Source organism: Lithobates pipiens, unplaced genomic scaffold (genome assembly GCF_037356315.1).
Source record: "Lithobates pipiens isolate NorthernLeopardFrog02 unplaced genomic scaffold, aLitPip1_a1.2 Scaffold_18, whole genome shotgun sequence".
Classification (NCBI taxonomy): Eukaryota; Metazoa; Chordata; class Amphibia; order Anura; family Ranidae; genus Lithobates; species Lithobates pipiens.
The window spans coordinates 58,479,196-58,502,143 of NW_027507758.1; the positions used below are offsets into that span (position 1 = coordinate 58,479,196).

Consider the following 22,948-nt stretch of genomic DNA (forward strand, 5'->3'; position numbering starts at 1 on the left):
AATGGGGACACCTGATGTAAGGGGGCACTGCAATGGGGACACCTGATGTAAGGGGGCACTGTGATAGGGGACACCTGATGTAAGGGGGCACTGTGATGGGGACACCTGATGCAAGAGGGCACTGCGATGGGGACACCTGATGTAAGGGGGCACTGTGATAGGGGACACCTGATGTAAAGTGACATTGTGATGGGGGCACATGATATAAGGGGGCACTGTGATAGGGGACACCCGATGTAAGGGGGCACTGCGATGGGGATACCTGATGTAAGGGGGCACTGTGATAGGGCACACCTTATATAAGGGGGCACTGGGATGGGGACACCCAATGTAAGGGTGCACTGTGATAGGGGATACCTGATTTAAGGGGGCAATGTGATTCTAGGGAACACCTGATATAAGGGGGCACTGTGATAGGGGACACCTGATGTAGGCTGGTAGGGATCCCAGTGCATTTCTTTGCCCAGGGCCCCATGATGCTATTAAGATGGCACTGCCCCTGCATGGCATATAATAAGGCCCCTTTCACACTGGTGGACCTGATTGGTCTGTCTGTGTGAAGGGACCTGATGTGCCAAAGAGTCACAGGTGCGGCAGCGGGAATTTATACAATCACTATTGTAGTGCCGGCTCCTGAAGAGCACGTGCTATGCATTTTTCAAAGTTAAGGTCATACCTAAACTGCAGTTTGGTTTGGGTACAATTGTCTAAATTTGGACTTCAGCATCAGTCTGACTGGACTATGAGATGTTCTGCCTGACCACAGGGGGCACTGTCTCCTCTGGCAGGCATGGAACTATGGTCTGGTTGGGTGCTTAAGTTACTCTCTCTCAGAGCCTGCCCAGTGGCAGTGGTGCTCTTGCTGTGCTTTCTGGGAGAGGATATTTAAGATGCGGATGTCACGTGGTTCGGTGTTCCGGTCCAGAAGGATGTACTGACTTCATGGTCCTGGTCCTCCTGACCAGCCCCAAGGAAGGCTATGGCCTGGGGTGCTGATCCACCCGATCTTGTTGTCTCTGGGCTGGCTAGCCCGAGGCAAGGAAACTAAAGGAGGAGGATTCTGAGGTGATTGTGTGCCGTCTCCAGTTTGGGAGAGACCCAGTGACTTCAAGCATTCCAGGGGAGGACTCTTCAGAAGAAGACCACGTACGGGTTGGTTTCTTAGTAAGAGCCTGGAAGGGCTGAAGTACCCAAGAGAATCCGGTCCCGTGGATATCGCCAAGCTGGCTGAAAGATCCAGGTATCCCCTGAGTGTTCATCAAGTTTAGTTTTCCTACTTGTTCTACAACAACGTCTGTGGCAGAGACTTGTTCCTGAGTTAAGCACCTTGTTGGCTACTAGGCGTTTTGAGAGAAGGACTGTCCAACTTGAGTGAACATCCAGTTGCGAATGGCTATTCTCTGGATGGAGTCAAAGTAAGCAAGTTCTTCAATATTTGACTTTGACACTAAGCCCTTGTACACACGGTCAGAGATTCCGACAGGATGTGTCCTATCGGACCGTTTTGTCGGATATTACGACTGTGTGTGGTTTGCGTCGAACTGTTTCCGTCGGAATATCCGACGGACCAAGTTTTCCAACTTGCCGATAAAATTTTCCGACAAAATGCTCCTATCGGACATACTCCGATCATGTGTAGCCTACTCCGACGGACAAAGTGCCACGCATGCTCAGATCAAATTCCTAGACCAAAGCTATTGGCTACTAGCCTGAACGTAGTCCCGTCTAACGAAATAACGCCATCACGTTATGTACAATCGGATTTTCCGACAACTTAGTCCGACCGTGTGTATGCAACATCACTTCCGGAATTAATCCGTCGGAATAACTCCGACGGATTTGGTAGTCGGAATCTCCGACCGTGTGTACAAGGGCTAAGAGTACCTGAACTTCCTTTCCAACCCTCTGATCCCAATTTAAGAGTCTGCTCGTTGTCTACGTTTTGCAAATAAAATCCATTCAAGTGGATCTGTTGTCAGTCTTTCGAGTTACTGGGCCATTTACCACGGGACACCCCTAGACGTGAAGTGAGGAGAAAAGAAGGTAACAGTAAGTCCAAATCTAACCAGCAGCTCCTTTGGGGGTTAGTGCTACACTATAAAACGAGTTCCTCATCACTCAGGGAGAACAGCCTTTGAGATGGAGAATACTGATGTGGGGCCCTTAAATTGTATTGCACTAGGGGCCACATCACTTATTGATACAGCTTTTTTGGAGAACCTTCTGATATAAAATATGGCGTCCATAAAAAATTGTGGAAAAATCAATTCCCTGTGCGGACAGTCACTCTTACAAAGTATTGATGGTTGGTGAACCCTCACCCTGTTCAGCTCCTACTTTACTGCTTTGTTGTTTATTTATGACCATTTTATGTGTTTGGGCTGCAACAAACATCTGCTGGAGGATGATTAACAGGCAGTGACAGTCAGCATGTGTCCCTGACAGGAATCATCCCAGTCCTGACACACACTGCCGCCTCGGCCATTCCTCCTCGCCTCACTTTTCCCGCCTTTAGACCTGGCCGCGCGTGCGGCACTGGACGAGCCCACCGAGAACCCCCCCCTCCTCCCGTCTAGTGAAAGCGCAACCCGCCCCGCCGCCTATGGTTCGTTCCTTGTCATTCACTTTCTCCGCCTCCCCCCTCCGTAACCCGCCGGCTTGGTACGCTCCGTGCTGGAAGAATCATGGCGATAGATGGTAAGTAGGCCAATAACCGGCTGTGCTGAGGGACCGGGGAGGAGGGGGGCCGGGGACAGACAGTCCCGGACAGGGCTTCACCTGTCCCTGTGTGTACGTGTCTACTGCCTGTGTGTGCGCTACACCCAGACACAGGACAACACTGGCTGCATGCTGAGGGAGCACAGCACCGGTCCCTGACAGAGAGGGACAGTCCCTCCCCCACTACTGTGTGTGTGTACCATAGTCCCTGATATATAGGGACAGCCCCTGAGACAAACCCCTCTGTCCCTTTATTCTGTCCTCATAACTGTTTATATCCCAGTTCTGGTAAGGACAGTCCCTGATATATACAGACAGTTCTTATTATTTATATACAGTCCCTGTTGATCTATGGAGACAAGTCCCTGTTGCTATATAGAGACAGTCCCTGATCTATAGAGTCCTTGTTGTGTGTTTATATCCACTTCTGTCCACCTTCTTCTGTATGTATATCACAGTCCCAGGTGTAGGTGTGTGATAGTCCTGGTCCCTGTTTGGTGGGGACAGTCCTGAGGTTTTGTATATAATCTCTTTGTATTTTCTTCTCTCCCTGTCCTAAGAATGTATGTCCCAGCACCCTGGTGTCCCTGTATGTATGGTGAGGACAGTCCTTGGACAGTCCTTGTTTTGGGGACAAATCCTCCCTTCTGCCCTTCCTTCACCCACTACTGTCCCTCTTCTCTATATTGTGTGTGTGTATATGAACACACACACACACACACACAGCAGGTAAAATAGGTATTGAACTCGTGGCCATTTTTCTAGGTAAATATATTTGTAAATGTGATATTGACATACAATTTTCTCCACACGTCAGTAATGACTCCTGCAATCCATACATACAAAGACACCAAAACAAATAAGTTCAGGAATGAAGTTCTGTGTAATAAAATGGAATGACGCAGGGAAATGTATTGAACACACTAACAGAAATGTACTCAATGCTTGGTACAAAATCCCTTGTTGGTAATGACGGCTTCAATACGCCTCCTGTATGGAGACACTAGTCACATGCGTTGCTCAGGTGTGATTTTTTTGGTCCTTTCTTCCACACACACACAGTCTCCAAATCTTGAAGGTTCCGTGGGCCTCTTCTCTGATCTTTAGTTCTTTCTATAGATTTTCTATTGGATTCAGTCAGGTGATTGGCTGTTTTGTTTTATTTCCTGGAAACCAGTTGAGAGTTTCCTTGGCTTTGTGTTTTGGGATCATTGTCTTGCTGAAATGCCCATCCTCGTCTCATCTTCATCATCCTGGTAGATGGCAGCAGATTGTTATCAAGAATTTCTTGGTACTTTTTTCCATTCATCCTTCCTTTCAATAATATAAAGTTTTCCAGTACCTTATGCTGAGAAACAGCCCCATACGATGATATTCCCACCTCCAAAACTTACTGTTGGGGGTGTTTTGGGGGTGATGGGCATTTTACCTCCAAACATGGTGTGTTTTATGGCACCCAAAGAGGTAAATTTTGGTCTCATCTGACCAGACTATATTCTCCCAGTATTTCACAGGCTTTCCTAAATGTTGTGCAGCAAACTTTAAATGAGCTTTAGCAATTGAGTTTTGCGTGGTGAGCGTGCGTACAGACCATGGCGGGTTAAGTTCATTACTTATTGGTTCCTTTGAAACAATTGTATCTGCTAATTCCAGGTCTTTCTGAAGCTCTCCACAAGCCCTTTTCTCTTGGGCAACTCTTCTTCTGATAATTCTTTTCACTCCTCTGTCAGAAATTTTGGGAGGAGCACCTTATCATGACCTATTTATGGTGAAATTATGTCTTTTCCACTCCCAGATTATGGCCCCAACAGTGCTCACTGGAACATTAAGCAATTTAGAAATCCTTCTGTAACCAATGCCATCAGTATGTTTTGCAACAATAAGGTTATTAAAGTCTTGAAAGAGCTCCTTTGCTTTTACCCATCATGAGATGTTTTTTTTGTGTGACACCTTGGTAATGAGACACCTTTTTATAGGCCATAAGTTGAGACTGAACCAACTGATATTAATTTTCACTGACAAGGGGCAGGATTGCTTTTTAATTACTGATAGATTTCAGATGGGGTCTTGGCTTTCCATGCCTCTTTGCACCGCCATTTCTTCATGTGTTTAATACCCTTTTCCCTGTGTAATTCTATTACATATAACTTTCTGAGCATACTTTGCTTTGGTTTCTCTGCAAGTATGGATTGTTACTGAGATGTGGTGAAAATTTCATGTCAATAGCACCCTTAGAAATATATTTACCTAGAAAAATGGTGACGTGTTTAATGCTTATTTTACCTGATATATAATTTTTTTTTAGTATTACGTAACACATTTGTAGAAATATATAAACGTGGGAATATAACTCACATGGAATGTATGATAAAAAGCAGCATATATCTTGGTGCACATAATAAACGCTATAATTATGTTATAGAATTATATATTGTAAAATACGCTTTATATAATCATTGTGTTTGCTTGTTTGGTGTGTGTGTGTGTGTGTGTGTGTGTGTGTGTATATATATTGACATTGCGATACATTATAGAAGTATTTCTACCAGGGTACAATTTTCATTTCTCCCCCCCCTTTTTTTTTAAAGGGTATAATTCACATACTTCTTTCTGTTAGTACTTGTCAAATCACATCAGCAGTGCTGAAAGGACAGCTCCTCCATAATGTCCTTTACTTGTAGTAGTTTGGTGCTGAATGGAGAGCTCCTCCTTGGTGCCCTTTACTTGTATAGTAATGGTGCTGAATGAACAGCTCCTCCATAATGTTCTTTACCAGTGTTAAAGTAAAATTACAGGCAAATCCTTTGTTTTCATTGTGGATAGAGTAAAGGAGGATTATAACTCCTTTTTTTTTTTTGCTATCTGTGTCCTGTTGCAGAGACTTCCCTTCACTTCCTGTCCCATAGCAGGAACAAAAACATACAGGAAGTGAGAGGGAATCCCTATAAATTAAGGGCCGGTTCACACAGCGGCCGTCGCTCCCGCAAGTCGCCCCCGCAAGTCGCCCCCGCAAGTCGCCCCCGTTCTGTACAATGGAACCGTTCTGAGAGGAGCGACTCGAGTCGCTCCGACTCAGAAAAAAGGTTCCTGTACTACTTTCGGGCGACCTCGGGGCGACTTGCAATGACTTCTATACAGAAGTCCTCTGCAAGTCGCCGCTGAGGTCCCCGCAGGTCGCGGCGAGGCAAGTCGGAGACGCCTCGCCGCGCCTGCAGTGTGAACCGGCCCTAAGGGAATTCCTTGCCCCCCTCCCCCAGGTCACCAGAACCAGTATCCGAAGATTTCCCCTCTATTACTTTTCTGGGGACAACCCAAAATTTGAGATTTTCACTTTCAGTGATAAACAGGACAAATGGAGAGGGTGAAAAGGGGGTTTAGGGGGGACTAAACGAAAGTAAAATTTAAGGTTTAATTCAGGTGAATAAAATATGACTAAAGCTAAAATGTCAAATGTAAAAATTCAGATTTTTTTTTTTTTTTTTTAGTCAAATGACAAATTGAAATTTGACATCAAAATTGACAGTGGCCAAAAAGCAAAATGTTCTTGTTTTTCTACAATATTGTTTGTTTTCATTATTAACAGAGAACTGTTAAAAGTTTTTATATTCAGGTAATATGTTCAATGGCATTACAGCCAATAGAGTTGATGTTTTTATTGTTTTATATTTCAGGCTGGGTTCAGACTATTGTGAATTGGATTGTGACTCTCTATGGAGCCGGTTCACACGTGTCTGGAGCGGCTCGGGTGCAAATTGCACAGGAGTCCTGTGCGTCTTTTGGTCCATTTCAGGTCTGAATTCAGCCAAAAATCCGGACTGAAATGGTGAATGAAGTCGTACTGCCCTCCTGCTGTTAGCCTCTGCACTCTATAGTGTGAACTCAGCCTGAAGGTTGCACTTTTGTTTTTCAAGAAGCAATATTTGTTTTAGTTAAATAAAATATGACTAAAACAATTCAGATGACTAAAACTTGACTAAAATTAAAATGGGATTTAGTCAAAAGGCTAAACTTAAACTAAATCCACATTTGACATCAAAATTGACACTGTTCTTTACTGGTAGTAGAATGGTGCTGAATGGAAAGCTCCCCTTTAATTTTCTGTAAAGTGTATGTAAACTCTCACATATACCCAGTGAAGAAAACAGCCTCAGATGATAAACAGAGATGAAACAAATCTCCCTATGTAAGTTTTACATGTACTGTATATCTTCTGTATTTTCCTTTCTACACTCTTTGGAAAGTGCAGATCATGTTAGAAATCTTTCTTCCCCTTTCAACAATGAGTGGAGAGGCTGCAATTACACTGTGTGAGAGCTGATTGGAGGAAAGGGACACACACACCCCCTCCACATAAGCAGAGGAACAAAGATACCTGCAGAGCTGTAGTCTGAATAGACAAGCTCTCTGCTAATCTCCCTCTAAGCTCCCTCCTTGACAAATTTTTAGCTACTGTTATCTCATGTTGGAGAACTTGTCAGAAGTGACTCTGCTGATAACAGAGGAACAAAGCATGAGAGAGACATGCCACTTAGGGCTTCGGAGAGAGAGAAGTAAACACTACAGATATGTGCTTAGGTCATATTTCAAGAATGGGGTTTACATCAGCTTGAAAGCGGAGTTCCACCCAAAAGTGGAACTTCCACTTATCTGTCTCCTCCCCCCATCCAATGCCACATTTAGCACCTTCCAGGGTGGAGGGGGGAGCCGGTACCTGTTTTTGACAGGTACCCTGTTCCAATTTCCTTCGGACCCCGACGTGGCGAGGTACGTCAGAAGTCCAACCCCCTCCTCCTACTGTCAAACCAGTAGGAGAGTGCAGCCCTGCTTTGCCCATGCGCAGTAGGGACCTGGCCATGAAGCCAAAGGGCTTCACGGCCGTGTTCCCTTACTGGCAGTGGTGGTGGCAGCACCAGGCAGCTGATGGAAATATTGGCTGCTGTGCGGACATTGCTGGATTCCAGGACAGGTAAGTGTCCTATTGTTAAAAGTCAGCATCTACGGTATGTGTAGTTGCTGACTTTCAATTTCTTGAGGGGAAAGCGGAACTCTGCTTTAAGTGATTCTAAATTTTTAATATTTTTTTTTCTTTAAAATAACAAACCTTATACTTGCCAGTTTTGTACAGAGCAGCCCAGATTCTTCTCTTTTCAGGTCCCCCGCCGGCGATCCTAGTCTCTCCCACCGACTGCTTGCCTCCATAGCAAGCCACTTGCTATGGGGGCACTCATGCAGGCTCGCTCTTGATCTTAGTTGTCTGCATTTATTGAACCCCCTGCTCTCTTGCAGCTGGCTGTGATTGACAGCAGCAGGGGCCAATGGCTGCCTTTAAAACCACTTTACTTGTAGTAGAGAACTGCTGAATGGGGACAGCTCCTTTATAATGTTTCTTAATTGTAGTAGAGTGGTGCTGAATGGACAGCTCCTCCATAACATTTTTTTTTTCTTGCTACCCTCTGCGGTGCTGAAAGGACAGCTCCTCCATAATGCTCAATTCCATTGCAGTATTCCAAAAGTGGAACTGAATAGAAACCTCTTCTGTACTTTCCCAGTGGTTAAAGCGGAGGTTCACACAAAAATTGAACCTTCGGTTCGGCCTCGGGTGCCGACATCGCTGGACCCTGGGACAGGTAAGTGTGCTTATTTTAAAAGTCAGCAGCTGCAGTATTTTTTTCGCTGGACTCCCGTTTTAAGGATGAAAACCTACAGTCCTTGGTACCTTCAGGACAGTGGTGTTGAATGGTCACCTATTATTATTTTCTGTACTTTTTCAGGATTCGATGACTCCTAACTTTGCCAAAACATTTTTTTATAACGTTGACATTCAGTATATTAGGGAATAAAGTGTGATAAACAGTTGTGATTAGCACTACGTAATGAAGCTTGTCCCTCTTGACTCTTATAAAGAGGTGTTGCCCCTGAGGAAGTGACTATCACGGCACAAACGGTCCAAGTAATGATGTAAGGTACTATTTCTGTTATGCTTGAAGTTCTAAATAAAGTTTGAAAATATTTTAGGTGCTCTGTCAATGAGTGAGCGTACGCCCCTTTTTTTTATTTTTTATTTTTTGTGCTATATGCCTGTAAATAAGAGTTTTCATTTGAAGTGAAGCTAAGATAAGTTCTCCTTTTGTAACATGTTACATGTTTTACCCATATTCGGGGTGTAACATGTTACAGATGCATCGGGCCCCGTTCCCCCTGAACCCCCGGTCTGACAGCGAGGGATCTTTTCTCTCCTGCTAACTGTCACAATCTGTAAAAAACGTGGCCACATAGGGCTCTGCCCGCCTGGCCATGTCATCCATTTGCAGTGTTGTGTGAATCAGAAAGCCACAAGGTCCGACAGTCTTTGCGGCTGTTGACTTGCAGTTCTCAATTAACTACCACAGCACTGTGTAAGTTCATGAAGTCTTCCTGCCACAGTGTAATTGCCTGGCCATATCAGAGGTATGGCCGGACAGATAGACAGACAGCCTGCATAACCATGGCAGTCTACAATCTGCTGATTATGGGTGCAATGCTTTACAGGTCCATTACAAAAAATAATAAATTACATTTATTACCTGCAAAAAATGTGCATATTTTTATTTGTAAAGGTGAATTTATTCACCTATGCATGTTAACCCCTTCCTATGCCTGTCTTAATTTCTTGTACTTTGTAAAAACCATAACCAGCTGCCATTACACTCATGTTTGTATACTGTGTCCAGCCACATTTTCTAAAGTGTATGTCAATTTGTAACTTTTTTTTCTAGTTGTAAAATAGGGTTGGGAAGGATTTGAACCCCTGTGGGGCTTTTTTTTTTTTGCCATCTTAGACCCCTTTCACACCAGCGAACTGATCGGGCCGCCTGTCCATTTTTCAGACGGACCCGATCGCATCACCTATTGTTCTCTATGGGGCGGCAGATAAAAACAGACAGATGCGGATACGTTCCCCATCCATCCAGCAGATCGGATGACAATCGGACACAATCTAGCTGTGTCTGTGACCGCCCTGCATAGGGGATCGGACAGGACCTGTCATCCATATGCTTAGCAGGGATTAATGGAGAGAACCTCTGCTGAGCAGGCAGATCCGCTTGGGTGGATTCCTCCCCGCATGAAAGGGGCCTTAGGCTTTCTGTTCTGCTAGCAATGTTTTGCAAGATAACTGAAATATATCACAGGTGATATCATTTTCTGTTCAGTGATTGCAGTATTCTAGTCTGCATCTCCCCAAGGTAATACATATAACCTGGCCTGTTAGTGGGCCCTGAGGACAGGGTTGATGACCACTTGTGCTAGAGAACTTCACAAATGTGGAAAAAAAACAAAAAAAAACATCACAGTATGGTAAAAAAAAGCTGCACCACAATATAGTACAGCAAAATGCTATTGTGTTGTATCTTTTTAATAAACAATGTTAAAAAAAAAAAAGTTTTTCAAATGAAAGTTACAAACTTAGAAATGTGTTAAACATTCAGCACTGCAATTCAGGCGCACCGGTGTACAATGTAGCTCCCAGACCAATAAAAGCAACAATCTTCCCAGAAAAAAAAATTATAGTAGAAAAAAAAAAAAAAAGGAAAAAAGTTACAAACAGTATATATTAACTTTAAACAATACAATATCCCCGCTGCCGTAGAGAGATTGTATTTGGTGTCCATCAAGGCCTACACCAAGGGTCTCAAACTGGCGGCCCTCCAGCTGTTGAGGAACTACAAGTCCCATCATGCTTCTGCCTGAGGGAGTCATGCTTGTAATTGTCAGCCTTGCAATTCCTCATGGGACTTGTAGTTTCACAACAGCTGGAGGGCCGCCAGTTTGAGACCCCTGGCCTACACAGACCCCACTGCTTGCCACAAATGAGAGCCTCAACCAGTAGTGCATTAATCCATGGCTGTGGAGCTATTTTCTATCCAACCACCACATACCTTTTTAAATTTATCAGGTACCCCTCTATTAACCAATTCAGCCCTGGAAGGATTTGCCCCCTTCCTGACCAGGCGATTTTTTGCGAAACGGCACTGTGTCTCTTTAACTGACAATTGCGTGGTCATGCGATGTTGTACCCAAACAAAATTTAATGTCCTTTTTTTTTCTCCCCAGAAATATAGGTTTCTTTTGGTGATATTTGATCACCTCTGCGTTTTTATTTTTTGGGCCATAAACAAAAAAAAAATGACATTTTTGAAAAAAAAAATCTTCATCAGTTTAGGCCGATGTGTATTCTTCTAAATAATTTTGGTAAAAAAAATAAAAATAAAAATTGCAATAAGTGTATATTGATTGCTTTGCGCAAAAGTTATAGAGTCTACAAAATAGGGGATAGATTTATGACATTTTTGTTATTATTATTATTTTTTTACTAGTAATGGTGGCAATCTGCAATTCTTTTATCAGGATTGCGGCAGACAGATCTGACACTTTTGACAGTTTTTTTGGGACCATTGACATTTATACAGCGATCAGAGCTATAAATAGCCACTGATTACTGTATAAATGTCACTGGCAGGGAAGAAGTTAACACTTGGGGGCGATCAAGGGGTTACCTGTGTTCCCTAGGTGTGTTCTAACTGGGGATGGGACTAACTAGGGGAGGAGACTGCAGCGAAGTCCATCCCCACCATCAGGGGCCCCTAGTGAACACATTCTGGCTCTTAGATTCTGCGCCCTGGGAAATCTCATGCTCTAGCTCCCAGTGTGATCCGTGTTGGTGCTCCAGAGTGAGAACAAACTAAAAAACTCTGGACAGCCGCACTCCGGAGAAGATATATTTTCTTGTGCCTTTTATTGCAAATTGGGGATCACATTACATTAGCCCACAGCAGAGTGATACAGGAAGAACTTATTCACACTATAATAAGTGCTTACTCATAGCTTGGTGCTCCAAAGTACCTGTTTTCCTGAACCACCCAGAGCTCCATCCGCAGCAGTCAGCCACCCAGAGGGTCCACTACCTTAGAGTTGCACTCCTGACTCCAACGGGGTGCATTTGTCACCTGGACTCAGGTCACCTGACAACCAGGTTATCTATTTACATATTACTTGCGCTCTCTGTGCAAGTAAAGGAAGTAATGTTGCTAACTAATATACAGGCTAATGTCTGTTGTGTTGGGGTGGTCAGGGGCATTGCATTGCTTTGTAACAATTTTATAATGTTACAAAGCAATGCAATAAGAAGAGATATATATATATATATATATATATATATATATATATATATATATATATATACAGTGGTGTGAAAAAGTGTTTGCCCCCTTCCTCATTTCCTGTTCCTTTGCATGTTTGTCACACTTAAGTGTTTCGGAACATCAAACCAATTTAAACAATAGTCAAGGACAACACAAGTAAACACAAAATGCAATTTGTAAATGAAGGTGTTTATTATTAAAGGTGAAAAAAAATCCAAACCATCATGGCCCTGTGTGAAAAAGTGATTGCCCCCTAAACCTAATAACTGGTTGGGCCACCCTTAGCAGCAACAACTGCAACCAAGCGTTTGCGATAACGTGCAATGAGGCTTTTACAGCGTCCTGCAGGAATTTTGGCCCACTCATCTTTGCAGAATTGTCCTAATTCAGTTACATTAGAGGGTTTTCGAGCATGAACGGCCTTTTTAAGGTCATACCACAACATCTCAATAGGATTCAGGTCAGGACTTTGGCTAGGCCACTCTAAAGTCTTCATTTTGTTTTTCTTCAGCCATTCGGTGGTGGACTTGCTGGTGTGTTTAGGATCATTGTCCTGCTGCAGAACCCAAGTTCGTTTCAGCTTGAGTACACGAACAGATGGTCGGACATTCTCCTTCAGGATCTCTTGGTAGACAGCAGAATTCATAGTTCCTTTTATCATGGCAAGTCTTCCAGGTCCTGAAGCAGCAAAACAGCCCCAGACCATCACACTACCACCACCATATTTTACTGTTGGTATAATGTTCTTTTTATGAAATGCAGTGTTCCTTCTACGCCAGATATACTTGGACAAACACCTTCCAAAGAGTTCCACTTTTGTCTCATCGGTCCACAGAATGTTGTCCCAAAAGTCTTGGGGATCATCAAGATGTGTTGTGGAGAAATTGAGACGAGCTTTGATGTTCTTTTTGCTCAGCAGTGGTTTTCTCCTTGGAACTCTGCCATGCAGGCCATTTTTGCCCAGTCTTTTCCTGATGGTGGAGGCATGAACGCTGACCTTAACTGAGGCAAGTGAGGCCTGCAGTTCCTTGGACGTTGTTGTGGGGTCTTTTGTGACCTCTTGGATGAGTCGTGGCTGCGCTCTTGGGGTAATTTTGGGCGGCCGGCCACTCCTGGGAAGGTTCACCACTGTTCCATGTCTTCGCCATTTGTGGATAATGGCTCTCACTGTGGTTCGCTGGATTCCCAAAGCTTTGGAAATGGCTTTATAACCCTTTCCAGACTGATAGATCTCAATTACTTTCTTTCTCAATTGTTCCTGAATTTCTTTGGGTCTCGGCACGATGTGTAGCTTTTAAGGATCTTCTGGTGGACCTTACTGTGTCAAGCAGCTCCTATTTAAGTGATGCCTTGATTGTGAACAGGTGTGGCAATAATCAGGCCTGGGTGTGGCTAGAGAAATTGAACTCAGGTGTGGACAACCACAATTATAGTATGTTTTAACAAGGGGGGCAATCACTTTTTCACACAGGGCCATGATGGTTTGGATTTTTTTTCACCTTTAATAATAAACACCTTCATTTACAAATTGCATTTTGTGTTTACTTGTGTTGTCCTTGACTATTGTTTAAATTGGTTTGATGTTCCGAAACACTTAAGTGTGACAAACATGCAAAGGAACAGGAAATGAGGAAGGGGGCAAACACTTTTTCACACCACTGTATATATATAAATTATTACGCTTTTTTTTTTTTTTTTTACATCTCATTCACTTCTATGCACTGCACTGGAGTGGAGCTGCATTTGGTAACATTAGGTGAGGTGTGTTGCAGCTGCTGGGAACAGGGCACAATTGGTTTCTATGGGCCCTGGCATTGAGCCAGTGTTGATCTTTGCAGATCAATGCAACTTAAAGTGGAACTAAACTCTACAATACTCAACTTTGTTTCAATCGTCCAACACCCACCAGCTCCCTCACCAGTGCCTGTATCGTCTCCCCGGCTTCTTCAGGATGTCGGACTTCAGCCAGTTTGTTTGACAGACAAGGGATGATGACACTGCTGCACATGCAGTCATCCTAGCACATAGACACGACAATGTACATTCTAAAGAAGCCTGTGAGCAGCCAGGGAGGTTTATTTTATTGCAGTAGAGACATTGCGAATTTTCTGCAATAAAGATCCTGTCTGTTTGCAGTTTTTTTTTATTTTTTAAATTTTTTTAATATTTGCAGTTTTTTAAAATATTTGACATTGATATGAATGAGCCCTAATCAGCCTCAACTTTAATACAACCAGTTTTTACTTTTATTTAATGCAGTGGGAGCATAGCTGAGATGTAAACAGGGCCTGAAATCTTTACAAACTGTAGGGTTGATTTACTAAAACTGGAGTGTAAAAGCTGGTGCAGCTCTGCATAGAAACCAATCAACTTCCATTTTTTTTCCAAAGCCTCAGAGCCGGTTCACACAAGGGCGACTCAGATCCGACTTCAGGTCGCCCCTAGTCGCCTCAGGTCGGACAACATTTAAAAATCAATGTAAGTGAATGAGAGCCGTCTTAATGCACACTACTGAAGTTGCTCCGACTTCAGAAAAGGTTCCTGTACTACTTCAATCCGACTTGTAGGCGACTGGTACCCATTGATTTCAATGGAGGTCGCCTCCAAGTCAGATCTCCGTCTATACGGAGGCGACTGACAGAATTATCAGCTCTCAAGAGGGTACTCCACGCCAAATTTATAAAAAAAAAATTGGCGTGGATTCCCCCTCCGAGAGCATACCAGGCCCTTAGGTCTGGTATGGAGTTTAAGGGGAACCCCCCAGATCCATACCAGACCCTTATCCGAGCACGCTACCCAGCCGGCCAGGAAAGGGGGTGGGGATGAGCGAGCCCTTCCCTCCCAAGTCGTACCAGGCCTCGTGCCCTCAACATGGGGGGTGCCTTGGGGAAGGGGGGCCGCGCGGCCCCCCTACCCAAAAGCACCTTGTCCCCATGTTTGATGAGGACAAGGGCCTCTTCCCGACAACCCTGGCCGTTGTTTGTCGGGGTCTGCGGGCGGGGGGCTTTTCGGAATCCGGGAGCCCCCTTTAATAAGGGGGCCCCCAGATCCCGGCCCACTACCCTATGTGAATGAGTATGGGGTACAATGTACCCCTACCCAATCACCTGTGACTGTGACATCATAATGGGCGGGGACATCATCCGGGATGTCCATATATAAGACCCCGCGTCCCTGTCATTGTGAGCAGAGACAGCGACGAGGCAACATCTCCTGAAGAGAAGCACAGAAGATGGCAGCGGCAACAGAAGACCGAGCCACCGCTTGTAGAAGAGCTAGAAGAAGGCGCGGTGTCCCGGAAAGAAGAACCGAAGAGGGGGACAGGACCCCCGAAGTCGGAAGAAGAGGGCGGCGGCGAAGAAGAAAGCCGGGCTCCTCCACTAGTAAAAGAGCTAGCAGAGATAGTGGAGGAGTCCGGCGAGAAGACCCCCGAAGACGGAAGACCCCAGAGTTGTGCAATAAACTATTTTAACCCTTGTGTGTTGAGTTTTTTTTGTACATTTTTTTTTTTTCACAGGTGAATGGGTAGGGGTACATTGTACCCCATACTCATTCACATAGGGTGGGGGGCTGGGATCTGGGGGCCCCCTTATTAAAGGGGGCTCCCGGATTCCGATAAGCCCCCCGCCCGCAGACCCCGACAACAAACGGCCAGGGTTGTTGGGAAGAGGCCCTTGTCCTCATCAACATGGGGACAAGGTGCTTTGGGGTGGCCGTGCGGCCCCCCCTTCCCCAAGGCACCCCCCATGTTGAGGGCATGCGGCCTGGTACGGCTCAGGAGGGGGGGGGGCAGCTCACTCGTCCCCACCCCCTTTCCTGGCCAGCCGAGTAGCGTGCTCGGATAAGGGTCTGGTATGGATCTGGGGGGGGGACCTAAGGGCCTAGTATGCTCTTGGAGGGGAACCCATGCCATTTTTTTTTTTTTTTTTTTTTATTTGGTGTGGAGTTCCCCCTTCAGAGCTCATTCTCTGATTGGCCACGGCAAAAGTCGCCTGGCCTGGGGCGAGTTAAAGTCGTGTTGTAAGTCGTCCCAAGCCGTGCCCAAGTCGTGTCCAAGTTGCCTCCAAAAGTTGTGTTGAAAGTCGTGTCGCCCCTGTGTGAACCGGCTCTAATTGAACAAGCTGAAGTTAGAAGCCGATTGGCTACCATGCACAACTGCACCAGATTTTGCACTCTCCAGTTTTAGTAAATCAACCCTTGTGTGTCTGTCATGTCCTCCAAATATATCATTATGACTGACAGCACAGCTCACAGAGAACAGAGAGAGCTGAGATTAGACAGTTAGTTTATTATGTTGCATTGATTTCTAAATGATTGTTTTCTAGTTCAGGCCTGCTGTATGATACTGCGAGGGAGTTCAGATACACAGGAGTAAAATGACAAATTGGTGTTTAAAGCTGAAGATTAGTGATTAAAAAAAAATAAAAAATCAGCATGAATGAAGACTGTCCAGTGCGCTGGTGACAGCAGCATTCTGTTGAAATCTGAAGTTTTCTGCTCCAGGATACCTCTGCGGTGATCTGTCAGTGCTGTGGGGGTTCATTTAAAGAGGAGTTACAGTCCTCTATGGAAAAAATAAAAGTCAGCAGCTACAAAAACTGTAGCTGCCACTCACCTCTCCCACAATCCAGCAGTGTGCTCACCCCAGTCAGTCTTACCTGGTATCTTCGGGCCCCGGCATCTTAACTTGGGCACCCGGCAGTGACAGCTTGCGACTTCACAGTCGTGTTCTCACTGCACATGGGCGAGTCGCGTTGCGCATTGTAAATGGTGGATGCAGTTTTCTGGGGCCTATCAGTGTCCCAGAAGACTGCAGGGGGGAGGAAGGGAGGAGAACATCTGTTCCCAAACCACGGCGCTCAGAATGGAAATGGAAAGCAGGTACCTGTCAAAATCCGGTAACTCCTTAAACCCCCCCCCCCCCCCCCCTTCACCTCAAAAGTGACAATTGTTTAAGAGGTGTGGGGAACGAGGCCTTAAAGCGGAACTTCTCCTTTTGGGTGGAGCTTCGCTTTAACCACTTAAGCCCTGGACCATTTTGCAGCTAAAGGACCAGGCCCCTTTTTGGGATTTGGCACGGCGTCACTTTAACTGACAATTGCTCGGTCGTGCGAGGTGGTATTTGATCACCTCTGCGGTTTTTATTTTTTGCGCTATAAACAAAAATAGAGCGACAATTTTGAAAAAAAATCAATATTTTTTACTTTTTGCTATAACAAAAAAAAAAAAAATTATATATATATATATATATATATATATATATATATATATGTGTGTATATGTATGTATGTATGTATGTATGTATATGTACTACATTCCTACAAGTCATACTATGGGTTCCTATAATGAAAAGCATTCTCTGATTGGAGGAGGTAGACCTTTCATTCATGCACCCGGCCTTCAAGTGGTAATAAACCCACAACCAAAAATGTAATATACTGCAGCTTACCAATCATTAAAGTATGGTGGCTGCATTCGTTTTTTTTTTTTTTTAACATGGTGATCTGACCAGTAACACACCTGATGTATGAGAGTGCCTCCAGTCTGGATGAAGGAACAACAGAGACACCTGTGGCCAGCAGCGGTGATAATCTGGGGAGAGGGGATTGTTCGGTACTAGCAGATTTTAGATACACTAACAAATTGAAGCCACACTCCAGCTCACACTTTTTAAACAGTTACAGCAACAGTTTTTTTTTTTTCTTCTTCTTTTGGATAAAGGTCCCTTTCACACGGGGTGGATTCCATTCTGATCAGCAGAGAATCGGCTCACAGATCCACTGCTGATTGGAGCAGAACATGCAGATGGCACATCCGGGTCCCCTCAGTTTCTGCAGAGTGGATACAGACAGAGCCTGCTCTGGTCTATGGATAACTGGGAGTAAACGGCCTCTGCTGTCCGCTTACATCTGACTACTCTCCAATTTGATCCAAGGGGAAAGATCCCATTCCATTTTTTTTTTTTTTAATTTGTGAACACGATCGGACCCAGATATAGGCGGGTGTAAAAGAAAACAAGTCAGTTTTTAAAACTAGGAATGCATAGACCTTCCAATCAGATCCCTCTGCACAACTGACAGCCAGACCTGATTAATAAACGTTGACCATTGTAAGCACTCCTGTCAGTGGTAAATGGTTTGTCTCAGCCCTCTAACTGCTACATCTGCAGGTCAGCATGTTCTGGTTGGATCACCAGGTGAAAATGAAAGGGAGGAAGCCTTTTTGGTAGGATGCAGTCTGCCCCTGGTGCACAGCGTTTAGTTGTTGGTAAATGTCTGGGAGACAGGAACAGAAAACTGCAATGAGACTTCTTTAAGATTTTCACCTGAATTATTTTTCCAAAACTGGTAATGGCACAGACTCACGATAATTTAAATCAGCTGCCTGTTTTCTTTCACAGTATATAAGCTTGTGAAAATGCCTTGTGTCTGATTATATCTTTAACATAAATTTTATGTTAGCAGGAGCTACTCTTTTTGGCTTCTTCATTCTTCCATGTAATTAGCAGCATACAATAGTGAAATTATGGGGATATAATTGAACAGGAGCTAGATCTGCAACAGCCCTAAAGCCTACTATACACCACTAGTTTTTTCCAGTCAACCCTGAGGGTTGAAAAACAAAAAAAACCTAAAAACTATGAACGGGGCCGCTGTACTAACAATTCAATGTTAGTACTGCAATCTCTCCTGCTGAGCTATTGTGTTCTGACAGGGGGAAGACCTCTCCCCCCCCCCCACCCCCGCCAGAACACTCCGGTCAGCGCTCTCAGGCATCAGAAGCCGGTTGGCAGACCTTTTATGGTCATGACCCTTTGACAGGAACCGGCTTCTGTCAGGCCGGTTGCCGTACACACAGGCCAAATTTCTATTTTCTATTAAAGCGGCCAACGTTCGCCCTGTGTGTTCTAGGCTTAAGGTAGAAAAGGAGTTAATTAATGCTTAATGGGGAATCCAGATTTGCACATTTTCACAAATGGGTACAGAGGGTACAGGAATGAAAGGGCATAATGGCTGTCTGCCACATTTCCTCAAAGGTCCACCAGCACTCTGGTAGATTGTCACAAGAACCCAAAGTGGTTGATATACTAAAACTGGAGAGTGCAAAAGCTGGTGCAGCTCTGCATGCTAACCAATCAGCTTATAACTTCAGCTTGTTTGATTAAAGGAGTTGTAAAGGCAGAAGTTTTTTTTTTTTTTTTTTCTCCATCTTGGTGCATTCTATGCATTAAGATAAAAAAACCTTCTATGTGTAGCCACCTTACCCAGCACCACCCTAATTACCTACCTGAGCTCCTTCTCTCTCCAGTGATGTCCACGATACCCTCAGCCATCCAGGACACACCTCCTGATTGGCTGAGTAGCATCACCATTGGCTCCCACGGCTGTCAAAGTCAGTCAGCCAGTCATCGGAGAGAGTGGGCGGGGCCAGGTCGGGGCTCCATGTCTAAATGGATACACATACTTTTGTGTTTTTACTTTTCCACCTTGGCCCAAACAAACTATTTAAAGGGACATTAAATATGAAGTTAGGCTTTATCCAGGGGGCATATGTTTTTATTTTTTTTCTCAACTCATTGTATGCGGGGATTAGCAGAATTAGCAGAATTGACGTTCTATTTCATATATGCAAAAGAAAACAAATCGCCCTTTAAAAGCTCAACTCTGAATACATTTTTATTAAACTAAAATGAGACCTAGCAGGCATATAACATATAAAAAACAGCTTAGGGTGTGCTACTCGCCTTTAATTCAGAGCTGTCCCCCAACTCCCTAAATTATTTAGTACAGTACAGAGTGTAAGCGCAAGGAGTCATAAGCCCGCCCCCCTGAGGGTGATGTCAGTGTGGCACCTTGCATTCACTGTGTATGGCGATACTGATGTCATTTTAAATGCAAATTGCTCTGATACTGAAACGGATTAAATCCTAGTAAGATAGAGAGTGCACATGTCTGAGCCGTAGTATTTAAAAGCATTGGGAATTAAAAATAAATAAATAGGAAGGACTGTTAACTGTTTGGGTTTTTTCTGGCTGACACATGGAAACAGCGTCAATGGGCTTCTGGGTCTGGTCCATGACTGGTTAGCGAAATAGGTGATTCCTTTCTGAACTGCCCTTGGACTGTTTTATGGTCATACTTGGACCACATACTTGTTGAAAGTTAAAAACTCTTTTATAAGCTAATGAACAGGGGTGTGTCTGGAGCCTCGATCTCAAGGTTTTTTTTAGGCTGTTAAAGCGGTTGTATAGACGCAGAAGTATTTTTATTTTTTTTTTTCTTCCTGACCTGCAAAGGAAAAGGCATAATGAGCTAGTATGAACCGCATACTAGCTCATTATGAAATACTTACCGTATATACTCGAGTATAAGCCGAGATTTTCAGCCTCTTTTTTGAGGCTGAAAGTGCCCCCTCGGCTTATACTCGAGTCACCGCTGTCTGACTGCTCGATCAGCGTATCGAGCAGACAGACGGCGGACATTAAAATTCAAAAGCCGCGCCTCCTTCTCCGCCTCCGCCTGTGATAGGCGGAACACTGAATTTCCCAGCAGTCAGTGTTCCGCCTATCACGGACATCCGTTCATTCTCATACTACGGACGAGTATGAGAGGATGTCCGTGATAGGCGGAACACAGGCTGCTGGGAAATTGAGTGTTCCGCCTATCACAGGCGGAGGACGGAGGCGCGGCTTTTGAATTGTAGAATGGCCGCCGAGAAGAGCGGCGATCCATCGGCACGACACGGGACGGAGGAGGCACGGGACGGAGGAGGCACGGGACGGAGGAGGCACGGGACGGAGGAGGCACGGGGCGGAGGAGGCACGGGACAGAGGAGGCACGGGACAGAGGAGGCACGGGACAGAGGAGGCTCGGGACGACGGCGGCTCGGGACGGAGGCTTGGGACACAGGTAGGCTGGACACACACACAAGGCTGCACGGACACACACACACACACACACACACACACACACACACACACAGGGATGGATGGATGGATGGATGGATACACACACACACACACACAGGGATGGATGGATGGATGGATACACACACACACACACACACACACACAGGGATGGATGGATGGATGGATGGATGGATACACACACACACACACACACACACAGGGATTGATGGATGGATGAATACACACACACACACACACACACACACACACACACACACACACACACACACACAGGGATGGATGGATGGATGGATACACACACAGGGATGGATGGACGGACACACACACAGGGATGGATGGATGGATGGATGGATGGACACACACACAGGGATGGATGGACGGACACACACACAGGGATGGACGGACACACAGGGATGGACAGCCATGTCTCACCCTCGGCTTATACACGAGTCAATAAGTTTTCCAGTTTTTTGGGGGTAAATTGGGGGCCTCGGCTTATATTCGGGTCGGCCTATACTCGAGTATATACGGTACCTTAGAACGAGGCCCCGACATCTGGCCCGATCCACGCTGAGGGAGCTGACATGTTCCCTTGGTGTTTCTTCCGGGTATCGCGGCTCTGGCGCTGTGAGTGGCCAGAGCCGCGATATCGTCACTCCCACGCATGCGCACGGGAGATTTCTTCCCGGCAGGGTCCGGTGTCTGCCGGTGTCCTATCATATACAGTCCCCCATCAGATAGCGTCCGCTATGTACTGCGCATGCGCAGTACACAGCACACACAGATTCCGAAAATAGCCGAAGATGAATGGCGCCTGCGCTGTGAGTCCAGGATCTAGCCCCACCATCCAAGTGGACATAGAGTTGGAATATAAAAGAGCCGAGCACAGCGAGGCCGAGTCCGAGTCCGAAACGCGGCGAGCGTCCCTCTAATTTTCCCAGCTCTATGTCCGCTTGGATGGTGGGGTTACCACCTCCACTCAGGCACAGTTCATGTTCGGAGATTTTCCGAAGCTTCGCAGTACGGGCGGACACTATATGATGGCTGGACTGAATATGCCAGAACACCGGGCTTCCAGCCGAGAATCCCCTGTGCGCATGCGCCGCTGCATTCGGTGGCACATTGCGAGAGATATTTTTTTTACCTACAGGTAAGCCTTATTATAGGCTTTCCTGTAGGTAAAAGTCTAAAAATTGACTATACAACCACTTTAAGGGAGGATTTTGGCTCTGGCTTTGCAATAACACCACCACTTTAATAATAATTAAAAAAATAAAAATAAAATAAAAAAATATATATATTGAATTAGGTGAAGCTATAAAGAAATGTTAGGTTATTGTTTTCTTACCAGGGTCCCAACGGTGTAATCTGGGGGCCTGTAATTGTTCTAGGCCCATGTGAACTCTGCTGTCGGGTAACAATAAATGATTTAAAGCTATAAAATTGACTTTCACGGATTTATTATTGGTCTGTGAAAGTTCACAAATTAGCGGCAAACAAAAGTAATAAAAGTAATATGTTTCTGCCAGTCAGCAGCTTTACAAGTACTTGGGAAGTACAATCTTCACTGCAGGGCTGAAGATTCCTGCTTATCAAAATGCAGAGAGTCCTAAAGGAAACAAGGGGCCTCAGTTAAGGCCATGGTTGTGTTATGCATCAAAGCATGAAAAAAGGTGATGACAGCACATTCAAATATGCTTTATAATAAATGTGAATGTATTTTGATATCACACATACAATTGTGCAGAGGCCTCCTGCATATGGATGCTCTAACCCATGCAATGTAAATTCTGACATACCGGTATTTATCCAACCCAGGAAGCTAGGTGCTGCACACAGTGGTCTGTTGACATGGACAACTTTGTGCAGCTATACTGGGGTATATGCCTTTAGGTGGGGGGGCAGCTTATAGCGAAGGGCAAAAATTTACACAGTCAGGTCAGGTGCAAAAGAAAACTTGTATAGAACCAGTGCAGTGACAGCTCACCACAAACCCTGAGGGATGCCTTCTCAACTGGGTGCAATTGTGGTTTCCAACACTGAAGAGAACAGGTATCAGCCAGGTTGACAGCATCTGTTAAGAGAGTAGAATGTGGCCTGGCCATCTGGTGCCCAAGCAGGA

General features: G+C 45.0%; 1 protein-coding gene across 2 annotated transcripts in view; it reads left to right on the forward strand.

Annotated features, from left to right (window-relative positions):
• The first annotated feature begins 2,533 nt into the window (after positions 1-2,533).
• The window catches only part of SYT14 (synaptotagmin 14), a 348,909-nt gene continuing 328,494 nt past the window's right edge, over positions 2,534-22,948 (forward strand). The window contains exon 1 of one of the 2 annotated variants that reach the window (XM_077485715.1): positions 2,534-2,697. In XM_077485715.1, coding sequence (XP_077341841.1) covers positions 2,685-2,697 — 13 coding nt within the window. In that variant the 5' untranslated portion in view covers positions 2,534-2,684. The remainder of the gene's footprint in view (positions 2,698-22,948) is intronic. The other variant, XM_077485716.1, reaches the window with a different exon arrangement.